This window comes from Ahaetulla prasina, chromosome 3 (assembly GCF_028640845.1).
Source record: "Ahaetulla prasina isolate Xishuangbanna chromosome 3, ASM2864084v1, whole genome shotgun sequence".
Taxonomy (NCBI): domain Eukaryota; kingdom Metazoa; phylum Chordata; class Lepidosauria; order Squamata; family Colubridae; genus Ahaetulla; species Ahaetulla prasina.
In genome coordinates this window covers 30091014-30115078 of record NC_080541.1, presented here as the reverse complement: position 1 = coordinate 30115078, position 24065 = coordinate 30091014, and the positions used below count along the sequence as shown (strand labels likewise).

Below are 24065 nucleotides of genomic sequence, written 5' to 3'. Positions count from 1 at the left end.
TAGAAGTCACGTTGGCGAGCGGGGCGGCCGGCTTCTTTTCGCCTTACTACGGAACTCCTTTGGCTTAAGGTTCTCTCGGGCCTCGGCTTGAGGTAGCGCCTCAATCCGGAAGTCCTTCCGGGAGTTTTTCCTTTTCCACACGTGGTGGTCGTGGTGGTTTCTTCGGAAGGCGAATTGGTTTTTCCGACGGCGGAAAATGAGGGTGAAGGTTCTGAGCAGGAACCCGGACGACTATGTGCGCGAAACCAAGCAGGACCTTCAGCGGGGTGAGCGCGAGAAGAGAAGGGTGGGGGGGAGGGAGCGGGGGGGCTCGTTCCCTAGGAAACCGGCAAGGGCGCCTCACGCCAAGCAGTCGAGTGTGTGTGTGTGTGTGTGGGGGGGGGGCTACAGTTTAATCCTGGGTTCTCCAAACTTGGCAACTTTAATACTTGTGGACTTCAACTCCCAGAGTTCCTCAGCCAGCTTAAAGTTGCCAAGCTTGGAGAACCCTGGTTTAATCGGAATTATGAAGGGACCTGTTGCTTTCGTTAGGAACTTTCTCGCCTGGCCCAGTTCCCGTCAGGCTGAGGACGATTTTTTTCCTACCTGGAAAATTACCAGGTTGGATTTAGTCTTCCACCTGAACGGCTCTCTAGGTCCCGTTTTTAGATAGTGAGGTGCCATCGATGGAGTTCAGCTCTTGAGGGGGAGTGGATATCGCCATAAAAAGGAGGCAATGGCAAACCACTTCTGGGGAAAAAAAAACAAAAAACCTTGGCTACAAAACTTCAAGGACTTGTCCAGGCAGTCTCCGTAAATTGGACTCCAAAGAATATACACACATTAATAATAATAATAATAATAATAACAGAGTTGGAAGGGACCTTGAAGGTCTTCTACTCCAACCCCCTGCCCAGGCAGGGATTTTCTTAAAAATTTCCAGTGTTCCAGTAAAACATTGAGAAATTGGTTGTAAATCGAAGGTGGGGAAAAAATATTTTCCAGGATAATCTTGGGTTATTCACAAAATACAAAAAAAAAAAAAGACAATATTCATGGATGGCAATATGTTTATATATGTGTTATTCACTTTATTTCCAGTTCCACGAAATTACGATCCTGCGTTACACCCATTTGAAATTCCACGGGAATACACAAGGGCGCTAAATGCAACTAAATTAGATCGTATATTTGCAAAACCTTTTCTTGCATCATTAGATGGTCATCGGGATGGAGTTAATTGCATGGCTAAACATCCAGAGAGCTTGTCTACAGTTCTGTCTGGAGCATGTGATGGAGAGGTAAATATTACTTTGATATAACTGAAGCATATGTTTTCTTAGAGATTGTTAAGTGTAATTATGAAAACTTTTCATGGATTTTACTAACTGTTAATAATAATAATAATAATAATAATAATAATAAAGGACTCAGGGCGGTGAACAGGCAGATAAAATACAAAACATACACAATAATTAAAAAAACCCTTAAAAAACTGATTTAAACTTGCCCAGAAATTTAAAATAACAATACACCCCATAAAATTACCAAAATTTAAAACCCATCATCCAATTAAAATTTTAAAGGTAAAATCAAGCTAGTCCAGCCATACGAAATAAGTAGGTTTTAAGTTCGCGGCGAAAGGTCCTAAGGTCAGGTAGTTGTCGAAGCCCGAGGGGAAGTTCGTTCCACAGGGTTGGAGCCCCTACAGAGAAGGCCCTCCCCCTGGGGGCCGGCAGTCGACATTGTTTGGCTGATGGCACCCTGAGGAGTCCCTCTCTGTGGGAACGCACCGAACGCTGGGAGATAGAGGCCGGCAGTAGACGGTCCCGTAAGTAGCCCGGTCCTAAGCCATGGAGCGCTTTAAAGGTGGTAACCAATACCTTGAAGCGCACCCGAAAAACAACAGGCAGCCAGTGCAGTCTGCGCAGGATAGGTGTTACGTGGGAGCTCCGAACCGCTCCCTCAATAACCCGCGCAGCCACATTCTGGACTAGCTGAAGTCTCTGGGTGCTCTTCAAGGGGAGCCCCATGTAGAGAGCATTGCAGTAGTCCAGGCGAGAAGTAACGAGAGCATGAGTGACCGTGCATAAGGCATCCCGGTCCAGGAAGGGATGCAACTGGCGGATCAGGCGAACCTGATGAAAAGCTCTCCTGGAGACGGTCGCCAAATGATCTTCAAAGGACAACCGACCATCCAGGAGCACGCCCAAGTTGCGTACCTTCTCCATCGGGGCCTGTGGTATAGGCTATAGACTTGCTTTAAAACCTTATGGCTACCTCAAGAAATCAGAAGTCTGTAGCTTATGGCTGCCATTACTTTTGTTCTTGTTTTTTCAATAATGATGTTCTTTTCTAAGATATAGGTGTTTGAGGAAAAAATACAACAGGAAATGTGTGACCTCTACAAATAATTTAAAATAATTATTATAATTATAAAGAAATAAAAGGGATTTGATAGCTAATTTTATATGTTTTTCTAGCCAGCATGGGAAGTGTATTAAAGGCAATAAAAGGCATTAAAATAAAAAGGCAATAAAAAGGCATTAAAGGCAATATTATCTGAACAGTTCCCATGTGTTTCTCTGCTTATACCTCAAAAGTTGTACAAATGTTTAGTTCTGAATTGGATTTGTTTCTATTTCGACTGATGGAAATAAGACGTTAACTGTAGGAAAATTATCAAGTTTCAGCCTTGGGTTTCTGACTTGCATCAGTTTAAAGTCTTATTATGAAATTTATGGAAAAATTAAACTGTCAAATGAAAGCCTGTCAATTTAACCATTAGAAAAATTTCTTGATACTCTTCAGCTTAGTTTTTTTATTTTTGCTCAACTCTCAGAATGATAGTTTGCTTCTGTTGTATAGTTTGCTGGTATATATTTAAATATTTCCTATTTCTAAATTTCACATGAAGCTGAACAGTTGTGTATACTTCATTATGCATTATTATGATATAAGCATGTTGTTGATTTATAAGGTTAGAATCTGGAACTTGATGAAGCGTGTATGCACCCGTACATTGCAAGCACATGAAGGCTTTGTAAGAGGAATGTGTACCCGTTTTTGTGGCACCTCTTTTTTCACTGTGAGTAATTTTGGAAATTAAGGAGTGATATTTAATGCTTATTGTTGCTTTTTGTGCTGCATTTTGTTTAGCTTATAGTTTATACATTGTAGCACTTTTAGTCTATTCTTGTTTCTTATTATAGTTTATTTTTTTGTGATAATGTTTCACTTTCAATATAAACTCTTCTTCCTGGAAGCATAAAGCAAATTATGAGATAAATGTACCCTTTTGTGGCAGAACCTGTTCATTTCTTTGAAGTTCCAAAACTAGCAAAAAGCAGCTAAATAGTTAGATTTCTCTTTGAAGATAATGGGTAGCTGGAATGGAAAGGTAAACACATAGTAAATTGTGCAATTTCTAACAATTTAGAAATTATAGCCTGGTGGCCCTGCAGTATATGCTTCACTGTAGATAATAGTTCTGTTTGGTGGGAATATTTACTTATGATTATTTTAAAACTATTCCATAGAGTACTATATTAGTCCATCTGGGGTATTTTTTGGCTATTAACTGTGCTGCTTGATTCAGTGTATTTTTACATAGAATATATCCTACTTTCTTTAGATCTTTCTGGTAAAAGTAGCTGTCTTGACTTACAGCATCGATACAGTTCACCACACTGCGTCAGATGTTCAGTGAAATGTGTTGAACCGATGTTGCTTATGTTTCTTTAAATTCTGTTTTATAAAAATACCAAGATTATGGAATAAACATCAAATGGAATAAGAGTTTGAAAACAAAGCGAAAAACATACGAAAAACTGGCACTGTATTTACTTGATAGTTTGGATTTCTTGTATATATTCAAAGATTTATATGTTCATTTACATAATACTTTCAAACTAAAAAGGAAAAGGCTGCTTCTAAGGCTATTGCTAACCATGTGTTATGTTTTGGATTCAAAGCTGAAAAGGTGCATTGTGGATGGGCCTACAGAGGATATATTTGACTTGATTGACTGCCTGTGCCCTTTCCAGAGTTTTTTTTAGGCTTCAGAATTGAAGTTTCAGTTGTAGAAATAATTGATATTGTAAAAAAGTAATATTTTCTTTTTCCAAATCTTTAGGTTGGTGATGATAAAACAGTGAAGCATTGGAAAATGGAGGCACCAGCTTATGGGGAAGCAGAGGAACCAATAAATACTATTCTTGGAAAGGTACTAATTATTAATTATAATAATAATAATTATATTATTATTAATTATAATTAATTATCTTTTTTTTCTTAAATTTGTTTTGCAATGTATAAACTTAAAACTCTAATTTTTTTTTCTGTAACTGATTTTTCATTTCCTTTAACAGAAATGAAACAGATTGGTTTATTATTTATTATTATGGTAAAACTTTCTGGAAGTTCGATTAAGAGAAGAGCCATTGTTTAGCTTTGATTTAACTTAATTGTAGCAGCAGCTATTAAAACCAACTGTGGCTGCTTATTTGGGATTTCTTTTTAACTTGCTGTAGGTTTGCTGAAAGTATGACTGTAGAGCTAAAACTTGAATCTCTCCAGATGCTTTGAATTATAGTTACCATAATATTTTGTTATTAGCCATGTTAGCGCAAATTGATGGGCACTGAAATTTGTTGTCTGGAAGGCATAGGTTATGCACACAAATGAATCATTCTAATATCAGATTCACTAAAATGCCACAAGTCTGGATTATTTGTGCTATGCCATGTACTGGTAGCATTATGTATACAATTTAAAAATCTTGGAAGGGGGCTTAATATCTATACAGTTAGTACAATTTTTATAATGTATATAATTTTTTAAATGTAAGGAAAGAGGCTACTGTACATGCTTCTTGGAGCTATAGATCAGTTCAAGAATTAATGAGGGAATCAACATCCGGAAACTTCCTTCTGTTCTCAGATGAGCCAGTTGCCATGATGATAGTTAATCTTTTGGATCACGCTAGTTATAGAACAAATGGCTTCTTCCATATAGAGACCATTAAAAGGATTATTAACAGATCCTTCACAACAAATATTTCATTGCTTAGACTGTTACTAATGTCTTTAATCTAAAATCTTTGACTATTATATCCAGTAATTGGTTATGTTTGGTTTTTATATTTTCAAGACAGTGTACACTGGAATTGATCATCATTGGAAGAAACCTATATTTGCTACTTGTGGTCATCAGGTTGATATCTGGGATGAGCAGAGAACTAGTCCTATATGCTCTTTGACTTGGGGAGTTGATAGCATAAACAGTGTTAAATTCAATCCAATTGAGGTAATAATTTCATTAGTTTATATATGATGCTAAAATTATTTTCACTAAATAATACTAATAACATATATATGGCCATAAACCATGTGGACGTTGATCTGCCACAGGAATTAGAGGTAAGCCTTCATAAATAAAGCTTTAAGGGAATGATGAAGTACAAATGATTAGATAAATTCATTTGAATAGAACAGTCTTCAATTGAACAGTTCTTTAAGACTTTATAGTTATGGCCATTATTCAGCAAGTGTGGTTTTACGTCTTTTTAAAAAAAATTATTGATATTTAAGGAAGGATACAATTTGATTTTGTAAGAATAAATCTAACAGCGAAGCTCAATTAATTTTAACTTTTTGGAATCATGGATAGCAAACTACAGTAGGATCAAATATTAAGGTGCAAATGGGTTTTTAAAGTGGTGGGAGAGTAACTTGCTGAATAGCAATAACAACAGTTTGCAGAAAGAAGAGCAGTACAATTAAAAGTTGGGAAATGAAGAGATCTGTACAAACCTCATGGCAAGTGAATGCTAAGACAATGCAGGGCAGTGTTTAGCAAAAAAATAATCTTATACTTGCTTATTCTACTCGTTCCGTACTTCCCTGTGTAGGAATGTGTAGGGCCTACAGTTTTGTTCATGAATTATAAAGTCTGGGAACAATCTGCTTCCATTCATGAGAAAGGGGGATAAGTGTGCTGCCACACTGTTCTTTTCATTGCTGTCCCATCTGTAGAAGGTGAATGTCTGCAACAAGACAAGGGAACGGGAGGAGCCCTAGCTTATCACTTTAGCTTGAGAGCAGTGAGACTTAAAAATAATATGTGCGGATAGAGTTTCATTTGTGAATCCTGCATTTTTTTAGAATCCTGTTCTCACTGAAGTACTATTCGGGGAATATAAGAAAGCCTGTCCTCCTTACACAAGAACAGTTGAAAAATGGGTGAAGGATTTTTTTTTTTAATTGAAAAAGTTTTTACAAAAATTTTCACCCCCCTTTCCCCCCCGCCCCCCCACTCCATCCCCTCCCCCCTCCCTCCAATGGGTGAAGGATTATTGTTGGCAGCAGGAATACTTAGAAAACGTTTGAGTTTAATCCTCCTTATTTCTCTTTTTTAAGCAACATTTTTTAAAGGTCAGCTGTTTTGCACACACGTCTTTGAAAGGTTTACTAATTTAAGGATATGGATGCTAGTTAAAATAGGTCATTTACATATTACATCTCTTTTTGATTAATAATTTGAGTTATATTTAAGAAATTCATTTCCTAAATAATGATATTTAAACAGTCATGCAATTATAAACAAATTCTAATTTTGTCAACTTCCATATTTGACATACAATTATTAAATAATTATTTTCAGATGAATCTTTTGGGAAGCTGTACTTCAGACAGAAATATTGTGCTGTATGATATGAGACAATCAACTGCCTTAAAGAAGGTAATAGATACGCTCTTAAAAATGCCGACTTGCAGGGATGTATATTAATTGTGCCGAATATCATTTCATTTGATATTTGGGTAGATTCTGTACTTGCTAGCCATGCCACCGTGCCAGCAATTTACACACTACTGCACACCCTCCTTGATCTTTGCCTCACTTCCCATGCGCACCCTATCCAATAATCAGCACACCTCCCTTGCACCCTCCTTGAGCCTCACTGCACTGTGTGCAATTCATTGTGCTTTCCTTGCATCCTTGTCATTTCCCTGAGACTCACTGTAACTTTCTCAGTTCCTCCCCCTCCAGCAGCAGCCAATTCCTGGGCTCCTGCTGGCTTCCACATTTGGAGTTATGCTTTATAGTCATATCACTTAGCAACAAAAATTCCAGTCCTAATTGCCATTGTAAGTTGAGGACTACCTGTAATTACTTTATTATGCTGGATCTTTTTATCTATCTGAGTTTTATGATGTATCCGGTGGATAAGGTGATTCTTAATGCTTTCACCAACATGAGAGGTTAGAATAGAATAGAATAACAGAGTTGGAAGGGACCTTGGAGGTTTTCTAATCCAACCCCCTGCTTAGGCAGGAAACCCTATACCACTTCAGACAAATGGTTATCTAATCTCTTCTTAAAAACTTCCAGCGTTGGAGCATTAACAACTTCTGGAGGCAAGTTGTTCCACTAATTAATTGTTCTCTCAGGAAATTTCTCCTTAGTTCTACGTCGCTTCTCTCCTTGATTAGTTTCCACCCATTGTTTTTTGTTTTACCCTCAACAATATCATATCTGCCCTCCTTTACTTGAATTTCTAATTCACCCTGTTTATTCCTCATACTCTGTGCATTGCTGTATAGACATTTGAGGCCATTTTAACTGACCCTGTGTTTACTTTCTACATAATCTGTGTTGTCCCCTACTGCCTTATCACCTGTTTGATTAGTGCACTCGCTAATAAATGCTTGTTTTTGCTTGACAGCAAGTTTGATATTCTTACCCGCCTTAACATCTATGTTACATGCACTGATAACCCTATTAATTTCAGATTGCTGGGGACAGAAATGTTCTTTATTAATTAATTCTTGTCCCTGCTAGTCAGTTTAAATGTTTATCGAGAAAATCTGTGAATTTAATGCCAAGTAATTCAGTCCCTTTCTTTGATGGATGCAAAGCATCTCTTTTGCATAGTTTTTCATTGGATCAGGTTCAGATATCATGACTAATATAATCAAAGCCTTTCCTTTTACACCATTCCTTTAGCCAAACATTAAACTCCACTATACGCTGGCCTTTTCCTTTTTATTCCTTATATTTTTGTTCCTTATAAAACCTCTGAAAAGGTAAGCCTACAGCCTATACTACTAAGTTCGTACCACAAGCTCTGGAAATCATTCTGCGCAGAAAGTACATCTTTTTGGGACAGATCATTTGTGCCAAGATGTATAATAGCATCAACATCACAGTTCTTACTGGCAGTTGTATAGATTGCACAGTTCTTTAACCAGTATCGGCACATTTGCTTAATGTTTATTTGTTTATTTGGTTTCTCTCCTGCCTTTGGTCAATTCAAGGTGGCATATTTAACTAGTGTTCCTGCCTGTTTTCCCTGCAACACTCTGTAAGGTGGTTGGCCTGAGCGAGAACAACTAACTCAGAGTAATAGTTGTTACATATATTTTATAGATACATTTGTATTGTAATACAATTTATTTGTAATGTATAGTTTATTGTGATAAACAGTACATGTCTATTGATAGTTTTTCCTACCTTATAATATTTAAATTTTCTCAGGTTATTTTGGATATGAGAACAAATACACTTTGCTGGAATCCTATGGAAGCTTTCATTTTCACTGCAGCAAATGAGGATTACAAGTAAGAAATACTGATTTTTATTCCTCTCAGTTTTGACAGCTTTAGATATTCAGAAGGTGTGTAAAAGTTGACACATTAATGAATATTAATATTTTTAATTTGCCCCATAACAAATGTTTCCTTGAGGGTTTATGTTAAAAAGAAAATATAAGCACAGTGCAATCTGATTGATTAGGAAATTGTTTCTATTAAAATACTATGACATTTTAAACTTTAGCTGGAGTCTGAGGAATTATTTCCAATATTTTATACTCTTTGTTGAATACAGATACTTGATATTGTTAGCAACAAATTGGTAATTTAAAAATTGATATAATTAGAAATGTAAAGTTACAAATAAAATACTGATCAGGACATTTAAATGAAAGCAGGTCAAGAACAAACATCAATGGAATGAATTTACCAACAGGTGTATTTCTGGCAATACCCGTTTTGAGAGGGTATCAAATTCAGAAAAACTCTATTCAAAATCAGTTATTTTCAAAATAAAAAGCACACTGTATCCTTATCTAGCACTTGGTCTGGTGGAGGGGGAGCAAGTGCTAGCCTGTATCTCTAGCTGTCAAATCTTGACAGGGGTAAGGGGTAGTCCTTGTCAATCCTTTGAGGCCAGGTTAGGAAATAGAAGCCATCTGGAACGCTTAATATTACAATATAATAACAGGATCTTGAAACCCTGACAGAGTTTCTTTCCCCCTCCATTTATGCCAAGGAAAATTAAAGCGGGGCTGTCCTGAGTTTCTTCCTCAGTCTCTTGTATTTACCAGCTAAACTGAGGATTTGGTAATGGCTGCTGTCCACCTTCTTCAAAGCTATCTTCATAATCTTCTACAGTCTTTGGCCTCAGGTGCAAATCCATTTTGTTAGTTTAGTGTGGTCAAGAAAGTACACCATTAAAATATATTAGATCCAAAAGTTAAAAGCAATAGTTTGAATTGAGTTTAGAATCATTTTATAATATAATATTGGTGCAGCAGGATCATGTTAGTATCTGAATTGCCACATTCTGTATCAGTTGAAAGTTTTGAACACTACAGGTAGCCCTTGACCTGTGACTATTCGTTCAGTGACTATTTGAAGTTATGGTGGTGGTGAATGAATGGTGGTTATGACCAGTTATTACCGTTCTGGCCATCCCAGCAGCTCCACAATACATGATCATGATCTGGGTGTTTGCAATCTGTTCGCATTTATGACTGGTTGCAAAGCACCTCCCAATTGTGGGATCACTATTTACAATCTTCCCTGCCTGCTTTCCCAGAAAGTCAGTGGGGAAGCTGGCAGGGAAGCTTACAAGTTGCTGGTGTAAGTCTCTCCCACATGCAAACCCCACAGATACTCTGTGTTGGCACTGCGATGGCCACTTGCACATCCCTGTATACCCTTTCCAACCCTCACTTTGTCTCAGGGTGGATAAAAATCAGTGATTTAAAAAAAATCAGATTTTTAAATTTAAATCGGTTTTTTTTATTTTTATCAAATTTATTTTAATAAAATGCTTTTGGAATAAAAATTTATCTAAATATAGTTTTCTATTTAAGATACATTAATAATTTAGTTTATTCAGCATGAAATGGAGCTTAGCAGTGATGGTATTCAGCCGGTTCAGACCAGTTCAGGCGAATTGGTAGTGGTGACTTGCAGGTGGGCCTGCCCACTGAACCCGGCGCTATGCCATCCTATTTAGCCACATTTTCTAAGCTGTGTGCATGCATGTGCTCACATTTTCGGTGCACGGCGAACCAATGGTAAAATTATGTGAAACCCACCTCTGGAGCTTAGTTATGTGGCATGAGGTTGTATATTCTGCAATATTGGGACTGTCGGTGAGTCAACAGCAGGTCAGAGTAGGAGCCACTGCAGGACAGAAATGACAATTGCTCTTTAAAAATTATGATTTAAATTGAGTTGATTTAAATCAAGCCTTTTTACTAGTGATTTAAATCATAACTTAAGTTGTGATTTAAATCAACTTGATTTAAATCAAATCCACCCTGCTTTGTCTCCCTTGCCTTTTGTGTACCCTTGCTGACCCAAATGATGCCAATTGCTCATCCTCCTGACTCATGCAATGCCTCTTGTGCATCCCCCCACCCCACTTTCCCTCTCTGATCTTTGCACATCTTCCCCAACCAGTGCTGTGCCTGTTTCACATTGAAGACTATCTGTATTCAGAAACAGTCCGTATATAAGGTTTCACATGTTGCACTGCCTCAGATATTTAAGTATCTGAGTTAAACAATCTATTTTATACTCTAAATTCTTTGCTGTAATGAACTCTATTTTTTTTTCTAAATTGGCTATGTATCAGGTTTCTACATAAGCTGAAAACTCAATTGTAAATAGAATTGTGTCCGTTTATTTAAGTAGGCAAGGTCAAATTCACTTCAAGCTGAGTTACTTCATAGGCATATTTCTTGCCAACAAATGATTTATCTCTGTCTTCCAGAATGTGTTTTTATCTTCTCAATCTAATTTTGGGATTTCCTAAAATGGGAAACTACAAGTTAATAGCTAACTAGATCCAGCCATGCTCAGCTTTATGAGGTCAACGAAAAACAGCTGAGTGCCGCCACTTTGCTGGGTTCTATTCAAGCAGAATATGAGAAATGCTAATAAAGTTTCCTATTCTAATTCCAAAATATATGGTTCTCTATCAAAGCAGATAGAATTTCTTCTATTCCTCATGCTTACGTGAATTTCAGTGACAGCTTAAGAGTAGTATTTCCAAACAAATTTAGGGGTTAGCTCAAAATCTAGCAGAATAGTTGAATTTAAGGCAGTTTAGATTTGATCATTATTCTGCTCACTTGCTTTTAATATGGAAGTGGCAGTATTCTCAGCTTCCCAGATCATTTACCAGTCAGTCCTAAATCAAGAACATTTTCATGATAACTTAGATATATTTTCCCAAACAGATTTCAACTATTTTTTTTAAAAAAATATTTTTTTGATGAGGACAAGAGTTACTGTTCTGATAAGTGTCTGATATCCATAGGTACTGGGTGGTAAACCTCTACCTTACCAAAGCATTTGATCAAACAATTATAAAGTGAGTAGAAGTAATACTTTTACCTTTTTTTCTTCTTGTAGCTTATATACTTTTGATATGCGGTTCCTTGGCAAGGCTTTAATGGTTCATATGGACCATGTGTCTGCAGTCCTGGATGTGGATTACTCCCCTACAGGAAAAGAATTTGTGTCTGCCAGCTTTGATAAATCTATTCGCATTTTTCCTGCAGATAAAGGTCATAGCAGGTCAGTGAATTTTTTATAATAATTACACTTTTGGAGTTCCTCCTTTGCAACCAGTCTTAAATCTCTTGATTTGCTTTTAATATATTGAATATCTTGTAAAGATATAGCAATAGCTCTTAAGACTTATATACTGCTTCACAATGCTTTACAGCCCTCTCTAAGCAGTTTACAGAGTCAGCATATTGCCTCCAACAATCTGGGTCCCCATTTTATTGATCTTGGAAGGATGAACCTGAGCGAATCAACCTAAGCTGGTGAGAATTGAACTGCTGAACTGCTGGCAGCTGGCAGCCAGTAGAATTAGCCTGCAATACTGCATTCTAACCACTGTGGCACCAAAGTTCCTAGTTTATAGTTACATTAAGCTTTGACATTTCTACTGGTGCATTTCAGTGTTTCCTTCTGCTATTCATTGATACTATTATAAAAATAGTAGGGCTAAAATGTTTTGGGGTTCAAAAATCTTCTCATTTGATCCATGTGTCTAACACAGAGTGCACTTGCTTAGGACAGAATCCAGCAATGAAGATATATTGGTGTTTTATTCAGGATTTTTTGTTTTTTTTCTAGCATGATTCCAATTATGCCATATAAATTGCCAGTCAAGAAAGTTAAGCTATTGTTAAGTGCAATTTAACTATTGCTAAGTGAAGGGATTTAAATGCTGACTGCTGAAATGGGCACTAAGATCAATTTCATCTCTGGATGAAATAGAAAATATGGTTTGCTTATTGAAAGGGTTATATGCTGATGGATCAGCAATACATTTTGCGCAAAGTTGTAATGGATGGGGAGATTGAATACAGATTTCTTCACAAGACTTTCAAGCTGTCATCGGTAGTTTTGCATGCTTTCGCAATTAGTGTTGTTGGCATGATTGCTGCAGCTGTGATGCAGGTTTTATGATATATATGGGCACAGGAAATCTCATAAATAAGACTCATATTCACAGTGTGATTTTGCATTAATATATTAAAATAGTTTATATCAGCTGGCTTCTAGAATCTAGATCAGAAACAACTAAAAAAAATCGGAAGCAGTTACGCTAATTTCTTTCTTAAAATGTTTTGAGATGTCTTTTACAGTTAATTTCAGCTTGGGAACAAGTAAAGCTTCTAAAGAATTCTTCAATATGCTTATATCCATACCCTCATTTGGGAAAGAGTTTCTTCTTGAAATTTTTCAAGGCTTTACTATGTTTTTGACAATATCCCTTCAAAAGCTTTGGGTCTCATAAATATGCATAACTCTATACATAGCAAAAGCATGTTAAATTTATGGACTTAATTATATAGGTTTTTATCACGGTGCTCTTGCCCCAGATGCCAGGGCTTATTTTATGTTCCTAATTAAACTCTGAATGTGAAACTTTAGAAGTCAGAAGAAACAAGACATACTTTGTTTATTAATTTTATTAAGAGCTTTTGGTAAATGAGGCAGATGTTTGAGTGATTAAATGAAAGAATCAGCTTATTCATCCCTATGATATTCTATTACAGGTGTCCTCTATGAGTAATTTGTTTTCAAAACCCGTTACGAGAACAAAATGTTTAAAGAGGAATAGTTGTTTCTGCTAGATCAGTTCCAACATTTTTTTAAAAAAATTCTTATAACACTTACGTGGCTGCCTATTTTAAAGCCTGGATGGCTCACAACACAAGGATGAACAATATATAACAACAGTAATATAAAGAAGAGTAAAACAAAAAAACCTGCCACCATAATTAAAGTTTCTGAAGAAGCCCACAGTATGTGCGTCCCATGCCAAGCACACTCTGTCTGAGTGCTTAGGAGAAAGTGCTTTTCAAGTTTAAAGGGTAGGGGCTATTAGAATTCAGAGAGAAGGATGCTGCATAGGGCAGGGGTTGCCATGGAAAATGCACTCTTCCTATAAGATGGCAGCATTTAAAGGAAGGGACCTGGAATGCGCCTACCCTACCTGAAATGAAAGGATGGGCTTATGCCCTCAGGGAAAGGTGCTCCTGAAAATAACCTGATTCCATGCTATAAACGAGTAGTTCTCACTTAATGACCCTAATCAAGACTGGCAGCTTCATCACTAAGCAATGTGGCTGTGAAGTGAAATATCACATGACTGCTCCGCTGAGCAATGGCAGTTCCAGCGATCCCAGTTGCTATTATTGAGTGAATCCCACATTGTCCTTAGGTGAGGACTCACCTTGGATCCAAGCTACCCTTGGAAGAAGGGAAGGAACTATTCCATTTCAACTCCTCTCCACCTACCTATCTCCCCCCCTCCTCCTGCCCTTTAGGTTGCCTGCCTGTCTTCTATTGCCAGCTACCCCTCCTGCTTGCCCCTGCACCATGGGTCACCACAAACTGGGCTCATCTTTTGTGTCATTGTAGCCTTTTTTCAGACCAGTCTTCTTTTGCTGCTGACCAAGGCCTTCTTTCATAAGGCACCCAAGTCCTTCTGTTGCACTGCGGTTTTTGCACACCGAACAAGTCCTTCTTTCATGAAAGGAGGCCCTAGCCTATATTCGTGCATAGTGTGGCACATACCCGCCCGCAGCTCTCACCCACTGACCTGTGGGAGATTTCCATGGCACCTCCCCCATGCATGGCCAGGATGTTGAGCTGAGTTGAGGGGAGGCAGGCAAGTATGAGGAAGATCAACTGGGGATTTGGCACAGAGGCAGGGGTCTACCTGTAGGGCTTTTAAATGTAATAACTAGTACCTGGAAGGAAACCGGAGCCAATGCCACTCACACAACAGGGGTGTAACATGGTAAACCTAGTGTGCCACACTGCGTGCTGCCTATCGCAGACCAATGGTAGCTTTTGGGTGGTCTTCCATGGTAGCTCCATGTAGTAATTGCAGTAATCCAAATTGGAAGTGACCAGTTTGTGAATGACCATGAACATTCCTGGCCCAAAATCCATAAGAAATTCCAAACTTGGGACACTAAAAATTGTACTAAGATCATAAGAAAATTGGATACTAATTTCTTACTTGATGAAGTAATGACTGTTATAAAATATATCATTTATTTAATATTAGGTTGGTTTTAAGAGGGCATTCTTGAAGTGAGGCTTTTAATGGGTTGTATATATGAAAGTTTTTTCATGTTATGGAATGGTTATGCTCATATTTGACATATTTGTCATAATCAATATAAAATTGATTATTTTCACAGAAGCCAAAACAAAAGCTGAAACATAAAGCAAATATGGGATTGAATTTAAAAATAGCTGCTCTTTTGAATCCTCACTTTTCTGCTAAAAACACTCTTTTAATAGAAAAAAGATGGTTAATTTCTCTGAATCTCTAATTTTCTCTAAAGTTATTTTATTCTATTCCAAACAAAGTAATAGATTATTACCGACCCACCTGTTCATATCTATTATTTTGACTTTTTAACTTCCAGGTTTTTGCTTGGTAATAGAGATCAGTATAATCAGATAATTTTTAGAAATATTAGAATTGCATAGTTCTTGGGATAAATCTATAAAAAGTCCTTGGTATCACAAATGTAGCATCTTTCATATGCTACTTTTATGCTCCTGCACCATTCCAAGCACACTGTGGAGCTGAATGCAAAAAGCTGCACAACCCTGTAAAAATACTATAAAATATTTCTGATAAAAATGAAAGCAAACTATTTTTTATTCTTAGGGAAATCTATCATACAAAGAGAATGCAACATGTCATCACTGTCAAATGGACATCAGACAATAAATACATTTTGTGTGGCTCTGATGAAATGAACATTCGTTTGTGGAAAGCAAATGCTTCTGAAAAGCTGGGTGTGGTAAGTAACGACAAATTCATTTTAGACTTAAAGCATATTTATTCCTTTTAGACAGGCAAAAAACACTTGGTTATTAACTTTAAATCTTGGTAATAACTATAATTCATTGTAATTTTTGTCTTAAACAAGAGAGTCTGGACTGTTTGGGCTAATGGTTAAAGCACCAGGAGAAAGCCAGGAGATTGCAAGTTTTACTTAGGAACGAAAGCCAGTTGAGTGATTTTGGATCAGTCATAGTTTGCTATGGAATTCCAGCTCATCTAAGAGTCTGCCAGTACTATGTATTTGCTGCTACTTTAGAGTGGTTGGAGCCTTGTAGTGTTCTCATTTTGTTTAGGTTGTAGATCTTAAGGATATGGACAGTATTGTGGAGAAACAGAAGCAGTTGATTGCCTTCTTGATCCCTGCCTTTCTTGGCTGATCAAATAGCAAGTCTGGAATTGGCTTCTTGGTTAAGCAGAGTGACTTGTACCTCCTTGAGCATAGAACGTGTTCCTGTGTTCCTAAAAGAGGCAGTCATAAAAGTACTTGTTAAGGGGCCTCCCCTGACCCAATAATATAGTAATGTAGACCCAACTCAGATATTTCATTTTTTGGACAAAATGATTAAAAGGCAGTGATAAGCTGGCTTTCCGGCTCCATATGCACCTGGATGAAGCTGATCTACTGGTTCCATTTCAGTCAAGAATTTGTCCAAAATATGGTAGTCTTCACTATGACTGTTCATTTAAGAATGGTTCCAAGTTATGATGGCTTCAGAGGAGGTGATTTATGATATGCCTTTGAAGTTATGACTATCACAACACTCCAATTGTCACATAATCCCAATTTGGGTACTTGGCAGCTGGTTCAGATTTGTGATGCTTACAGCATCCTGCAGTCATAAGACCATAAAGCACCCTTCCTGAGCTGTCATAACTTCAGATGGCCGTTAAATAACTAGTCATATATCGGGGATTACCTGTAAACAAAATCTGTTGAATTTTGGAGACTTGTGTGACATTTTAATTTATTATTATAAATTGCCTAGAATTTTTATATTAGCAGCATGTAAATAATGGAAATAAATAAAAGCTGATATAAAATGTTACAATATTGAAGTGCTGCCTTGCTAATTCCAAGCCCTCGTTAAAATGGGCTTGTCTGGTCTTACAAATTTGGTCACTGATTGTTTAAGAACTTGCTTTTACTCTTCTGTATGCTTCATTTCATAATTAGAATGAGCAGCATCAAACGAGACATGCCATGAATATTTTTAAAAAGGCTAATTCCTTTGAAAGAAATAGGGTTGTGTCAGCTACCATTTTAATGTAATTGCCTTTAATTAAAATGAAAACCTTTTAATTTGGATTGTATTGACGTTTTGCACAATAGAGATGATTGAAATGTACTGCTGACTAAGCAAAAGAAATGAAATATGATGGGTGATGGAAAATACCTCCTACAGCTAATAAAGGTTAATGTTTAGTCTGTCTCTCTAAATGAGCAGTTTTTGAAAAAGAATTATATTTTTTCTGCTTGAGAGCTAGCTTAAATCCAGTTGGACTTTGAGGTATATTCTGCATCATTCTGACAATCAAAATAAGGACTTTTTCTCATTTAACTTGGTTAAATCATCAGGGATTTATCAACCAGGCTTAGCAGAATGAAATAGATTGCCTTTTAATTGAATTTATTGGTGTGCTTTCTATTGGAATAAAGATAATCAGAGATGTATAACTCTTAAGAGATTTTCACAGTTAAAATCTATTTCTTTGGTTTCAGTATAAATTTAGAACTAATTTTCCTTCCTTCCTTCCTTTCTTCCTCCCTCCCTCCCTCCCTCCCTCCCATCAGTGTCCAATTTGAGATTTATTTGTCAAATATTACTTTGTGCTATTCTTTGAGATCTTGCAGTTCCATGCCTTTCCCCACTATATAGAACAAGATTTTGTGAAATATTTATAAATATTTCTCATAAATATCATAGTCATAAATCTGTTCTGGTATTGAGGAATTCATCATTGTTAAAGATATGTTTTAAGATTATGATTTTTCCCCCTAGCTGGCTCCTCGAGAGAGAGCTGCTATTAACTATAATCAGAAACTGAAAGAAAAATTCCAGCATCATCCCCAGATCAAACGTATAAATCGCCATCGTCACTTACCAAAGATGATCTATAGTCAAGCCAAAGAACTACGCATCATGAGAGAAGCTCGTCGACGAAAGTATGTTTTATTTAATTTTTTAAAATTAAATATATTCTATTATTCTTTCCATTTGTTTATTTACTTTTGAATGGACTGTGGAATTCTCTAGAGAGACTTTGGAGTCTTTTCCAGTTGATTATAAGACTAATCTGACAGTAACATACTTTGATTTATTAGATGTATTTCTAAAGTATAGGACGTTGGATTGGACAATACATTGTTTCCTTTCCAAGCTTAATTCCATAATAACATATATTTGCTGAAACAATTACTTGGAGTATCTAAGTCAATAGGATAGAAATAATTAGCTTGGCCACATTGAGGGAATTAAAAGATGACAATGGATAATGAAGGGGAATAGGATAAGAGTCATTACTGGAATGTCCTAGAAGAACTACAGGTTATTATGAGAGACAGATTGAGATGGTCAGCACTTTTCCATGCAGTCATCAGAACTGAGATCTGATTTGATGGTATCTGTGTAAGTATCTAATAGCTAACTTAGTCTCCAAATAGAGCTTCTGTTTTTCTTTAGGCTACCCATTCAGGTTCATCCTATTAATTAAATTGAAGTGGGAAGGACAGCAAAAAGGAGAATGCACTCCTTGAGCTCTTGTTCTGATACAACAGAAATTACTGATGTTCAGGTAGCAGTAGATGCCATGCTATTTTTTTTATTACCTGAATAGAAATAATCTGTTAATTTAATCATCTTTTGTACAAATGGGAGATGATGTTATCTTTGAACAAGATCTATATTAGCCCAGTGCACAGCATGTACAGGAGAATATTGACTATATATTCCAAATTTTATTTTTATTTTAATTGAATCTGTCCTGAAAGAGTGTCTCAAAATATATTTCTTTTCCAGGATCATAAGCCAGTACCTAATATATTGTATTCCAAATATAATCATACATTCTGATATATGAATATTTGTTATGTAGTAGTAACTTTATTTTCTAAGCAATGAAATATATGTTTTAATGTCTCTTCCAGGGAACTGAACCGTCGTAAACATAGCAAGCCTGGATCTATTCCACTTGTGTCAGAAAAGCAGAAACACATTATGGCTGTAGTAAAATAATCATATATAAAATTACTAGGGTTACTAAATTCCTATGGACATGATTTTTATGTGAGATATATTTCTTTGTTACGAAATATAATGTAAAATGCTTGCTTTTTAATATTATGAAAATAATAAATTGAGACTGTAGTTGCTATAGTGTGGCTAATTGTGGTATCTTTATTGTATTTATTTTGCTGCATTGCTTGTAAAGAGCGAGAGTGAAAGTATCTTGAAAAGTACATGCAAATACTGCATACTAGAGGAGACAAAATGTTGCAATAAGTTTTCCAAAATGTTAAGTTGTAGTGACTTAAAAGAATGTGAATAAAAGTATTCTTAGATTGGCAAACTTGCTTCCCAAATATTTGGGTACCATTTAATAAAAAAAAACCTCCTGCATCAAATCCCCTTTCTATTGTAAGTATGTGTCCTGATTCAGCCTACCACAGGTAGTCATCAACTTATAACCACAACTGACCCCAAAATTTCTGTTGGTAAGCAAAACATTTGTTAAGTGAATTTGACCACATTTCACAACCTTTCTACTCACAGTTGTTAAGTGAATCACTGCAACTGTTAGTAACATGGTGGTTAAATGAATTGGGCTTCCTCATTGACTTGCTTGTCAGAAAGTTACAAAAGGTTACACATTTTACACTGCAGCCATCATAAAATACATGCCAGTTGCCAAACATCCAAATTTTGATCATGTGATTCTGGGTATGCTGCAATGGGCATAACTGTGAAAAACATAATGTCACTTTTTTCAGTGTCATTGTAACTTTGAACATTAAACAAATAGTTGTCGAGGACTGTCTGGACTATTTTGTGTATATGTAAATAAAACGTCTGTTGAATAGAAATGTATACCTGCCTATATGTAAAATGGGAATAATTAGTAATATTTTGAATGTGATTATTGCCAATATTTTATTTTAACTGTTGATCCATATAGTTTGTTTATTGCACAATACTGAGAATATTGGCACAATATTAATAATACATTCTCTAAACTTTAAGAGGTTAAGCAGGGTCTTAATTTTTGGCTGTATTATTTTCAGTAATAACACTGAAATATGTTAAGTATACATCAACTATAGAATATTAATATTTTTATACTGCCTTTTTATATATAACTGGATCAAATCATCCACCTAATATAGTCATGAAAATACTGTATTCAGAGATTGGCATGCCATTCCTTTCTATGAATTATTCCACATTCCATCCTCAGTTATAAACCTTGCTCAAGCCTGAAATTGTCTACAAAACTTTCTATATCCAGAGTTGCCCATCTAAAATCAAACAATTCTTCTTTGGGCTAACATGCAATTAAAGTTTTAAATAATTTGTCTTATGTAACAGATAATATCACCATTTTTTTGCTTATCATCTGGAAAACAGTTGTTTTCTCTGAACTTCAAATTTGTTATGTAAACTTTAGCAAATCATTTAATCCTATATTAACTGCATATTTTTATTTTTTATTTATTTTTATTAAACATTACCAAGATAAATTAAAATATAAAAGTAAAAGTAAAAAAACCAAACGCAAATAAGAATACGAAAGAAACCTACATATATATTAAAATGACTAGATATTAAATACAATTTTATTTAAAATATTAAATATAATAGTATATGTGTGTATATTCCAAAACTTTTGAAAAGTATTATATTCTGGAAACAAAAACTAAGGTGTTATTAAACAATTGTTTAAAATTTGGAAAGCTTATAATACTTAAAGTAATATATAAATTCATGTATTTAAGATTATATGCTGCATATAGAAAATCATAGAAAAATAATTTTATAGTCATATTCTTGTGAAATGACATAACTTAACCACCACATATAGACTATATATTGTATAAATAGTCAGATACATTAATTGGGGAATACAATTTGTTCAAAATAAATAGAAGTTCAAGAAACAAGGAGCTGCAATGTGTTATTAAAACATACACACCTATTCAAAAATTCAAGTTGAAGAATGTTTATACAGATTACATTTTCCAAAAATGAAGTGTAAATCTTTCGAACAGGATTTCAATTAGTCCAATTTTTATGGAAGAAAAACTCTTGCCAAGCATGGTTCTTCCAGCAAATTCCTAACCTGCCCTTTTGAGATTTTTTCTTCGGAGGGTGGATGATGAATCCTACATTATGGTATCAACTTTGCTTCCTAATACTTGTGTGTAACATTGTAATAAAAATATCTAAGTCCAGAGCTGGCACTGATGATGTTTTATCATTTTGATGTCATCCAATGGAAGTGAAACCAGCTTTTTTTCATCTGTAAAAATATTTCTGCATTAAGGGTGGGTGATTAACAAACATTTACAAGCAAGATTTAGCTTTATCTTTGGGTATAAAACGCTAACATTTTGATTAATTAAAAGCACAGCCAAGCCATCAGGTCAGAATGAATTGGTGAAAAGGTTTCTTAATTGTAATTTATGTACAATGGCAAACCTTGTTAGCCTTCAGTTTTGATACATTATATAGACTTTTGTATCAACTTAGTTTCAGAATTGCAGCCTTCAATGTAACAAGTTAATTTTCATGGACATAAAGTTTTAATGTTGAGTTCTTCAGCTAGAGTAGAGACAAATCAGGTTTATGGACAAAAGACCCCAATTTATACTTAAGCTGTCCAGGGCTGTGAGTTATAACTTGATTTTGACTAGTGCACACATTCATGAGTGTCGTAATAAGGCCAAATACCCTACAAATTTCATATTGATTATGTGCTATCAAGTCATTGTGTCTCTTAATGACCCCATTAAGATTAGGGTACCCAAATCCCTTTGAGAGTTACACCTAAGTTTAACTCATAGAATCATCTATTGTAATGTCCTTCCTATTAAAGACTACTTCAGCTTCAATTGCAATAATAGAAGAGCAACCAATAGATTCCAACTTAATGTTAACCGCTTCAATCTAGATTGCAGAAAATATGACTTCTGTAACAGTTATCAGTGCTTGGAACACATTACCTGACTGTGTGGTCTCTTCCCATAATCCCAAAAGCTTTAGCCAAAAACTTTCTACTATTGACCTCACCCCATTCCTAAAAGGACTATAAGAGCACAAATGTGCCTACCGTTCCTGTCCTATTGTTTGCTTTTTTCTTCTTATATATATATATATGCTTATACTTCCTTATATTACCTCATATATATGTTTATATACTATATAATCTTTTATGTGATGCTTATATATATTGTTGTGACAAAATAAATAAAATAAAAAATAAAAAAATAAACAAAGTCCAGGCGTGAAGAACCTTTCAGTTGTACATTGTTACAACAAATCAACCTTTCAAAAAATAGCTCGTTTCAGGTGAGTTATTATTGTAGTGGAGAAGGCACAACCTTCGCTTTTTTATTTTTCTTGTCTTTATTAAAAATTAAATCGCATTGTATAGTTTTCATTATTCATTTGGTGTTTGCACTGTTAGGAAAGAGGTGCACATTAAGATTACATTAAAGGAAGGTATGATGGCAAAAAGTTTAGGAACTCATGACATAGTTTTAATTCACAACTATCTATCCCTACCCTAGTCTTTCAATTCTCCCAACTGAGCATTCTAGTTACTACTGTAACTGAGGCCATCTCGGTTGCTGCTAATCATCATCATGTTTTTCCTTCCACTTGTCCCAGCATCTGAACTTCCTCTAGAGAGCCAGATCCATCCAAATGACTCTTCCAAAGCAACCGATGCTGCTTTATATAATCCTAAACGCAGTTTGCGGTCCTTCACCTCCCTCTTTTTGTACCTATCTCCAGGCCAACTAGCACTGCCTGCTGCTCCCTGTTAGCAGTCTCCCCGCTTTAGTTTGTTCAATTCCTTGTGAGTCCAATCACACCTGACCAATAAAGAATTCTATTCTATTCTATTCTATTCTATTCTATTCTATTCTATTCTATCCTATCCTATCCTATCCTATTCCTATTCGTGCCCGTAAGGTAAACGTGGCAGAGCGCTTAAGCTGAGAGGGGCGGCGGCTCCAGGTCCAGCTTTGAAGAGCCTCCGAGCCCTTCGGCTCCCGAAGCGATCTGGCGGTTTGCACCTCCCGCTCCCGGCCCAGCCTAACCCGTAACCCCAATTCCCAACCGCGGCGTTTGGACCTCTTCCCCCCACTTCCTCGCGTCCATCTTGGTCATCCTCCACGGCCGCAGCGACGCCTCTTTCTCTCACCGACTCCCCCGCCGCTCCTGCTCGGCCGATCCTCGGTGCTCGTCACCCTCGGCTCCTCCCTGTCCCCTCCCCCCCCAGCCTGCCTCACGTGATTGTTATCGCAACGCTTCCCCTCCCGGCGACTTCGCAGGGAATCGACCCAACCTCCCTCCCTCCCTGCCTCCGTCCGCCTCCTCTTGAGGCCTTCGCCTCGGTCTTCTCCCACCGCCCCCCTCCCCACCTTTCACGCCAGGCCCGGCCGGTCGGCTCGCGACGCGTCGCTCCCGGGCGCCCCCTCTGGCGGCTGGTGGAATCGGCTTCGCCCTTTTCCGCCTCCCCCTCCCCCCTCCTTCCCGCGCCTCGGGCGACGAGGCAGAAACGTGGTTGGCGGTGGCGGCGGGGAGGGGAGGCGCGCGGAAGCTGCGGCGGCGACGGCAACGGCGGGCGGGGACGGAGGGAGGGAGGGAGAGAGAGAGGAGGAAGGCGAGGAGCGGCGCCTTCCCGTGATTCCCGCGTTAATCCGCGCCCCGTCCCCGTCCGCTCCGCGATGCGATGGGTTAGGCGAGCGGCCAGCGACGACAGCAGCAGCAGCAGCAGCGCAGCCGAGAGACGAGCCGCCGAGCGAAGCAGCCACGAGGGGCGGCCGTGGCGGCAGGGCCTGGCCGAGGAGCGGTGGGGGGCCGGAATAAACGGCCGCTAGGGGCGGCGGCGGCAACGGCCACGGCGGCGGTAGGGAAAAGCCTCCGGCTGGAACTGCGTTGCCCCACGGTCCTTTCCATGGACAGCGGGCTGGAATTATGAGCCGGCTGGAGCTGCTGGCGGCCGGGACTTGCCCTCCCCCGAAGGGTTTTCTCCTCGCTCTGCGCCTCAGGGCACCGGCGGGGCTCCTCTCGCCTCGCCGCCGTTCCTCCAGCACGCGCCGCCGTCCCGCTCGGCTCGCTCCTCGGGAGGCGCGAGGGCCCCCTCGGGGCCAGGCGACCCCCGCTCTC

General features: G+C 37.5%; 1 protein-coding gene across 1 annotated transcript; it reads left to right on the top strand.

Annotated features, from left to right (window-relative positions):
* Positions 1-36: 36 nt before the first annotated feature.
* Positions 37-20339, top strand: DCAF13 (DDB1 and CUL4 associated factor 13). The gene is made up of 11 exons (XM_058177236.1): positions 37-266; positions 1081-1280; positions 2960-3067; positions 4115-4204; positions 5131-5286; positions 6643-6720; positions 8518-8600; positions 11694-11858; positions 15496-15631; positions 17676-17839; positions 18821-20339. The coding sequence occupies exons 1-11, from the start codon at positions 197-199 to the stop codon at positions 18906-18908; spliced, it is 1338 nt and encodes a 445-aa protein (XP_058033219.1). The 5' UTR covers positions 37-196; the 3' UTR covers positions 18909-20339.
* The last annotated feature ends 3726 nt before the right edge of the window (positions 20340-24065 follow it).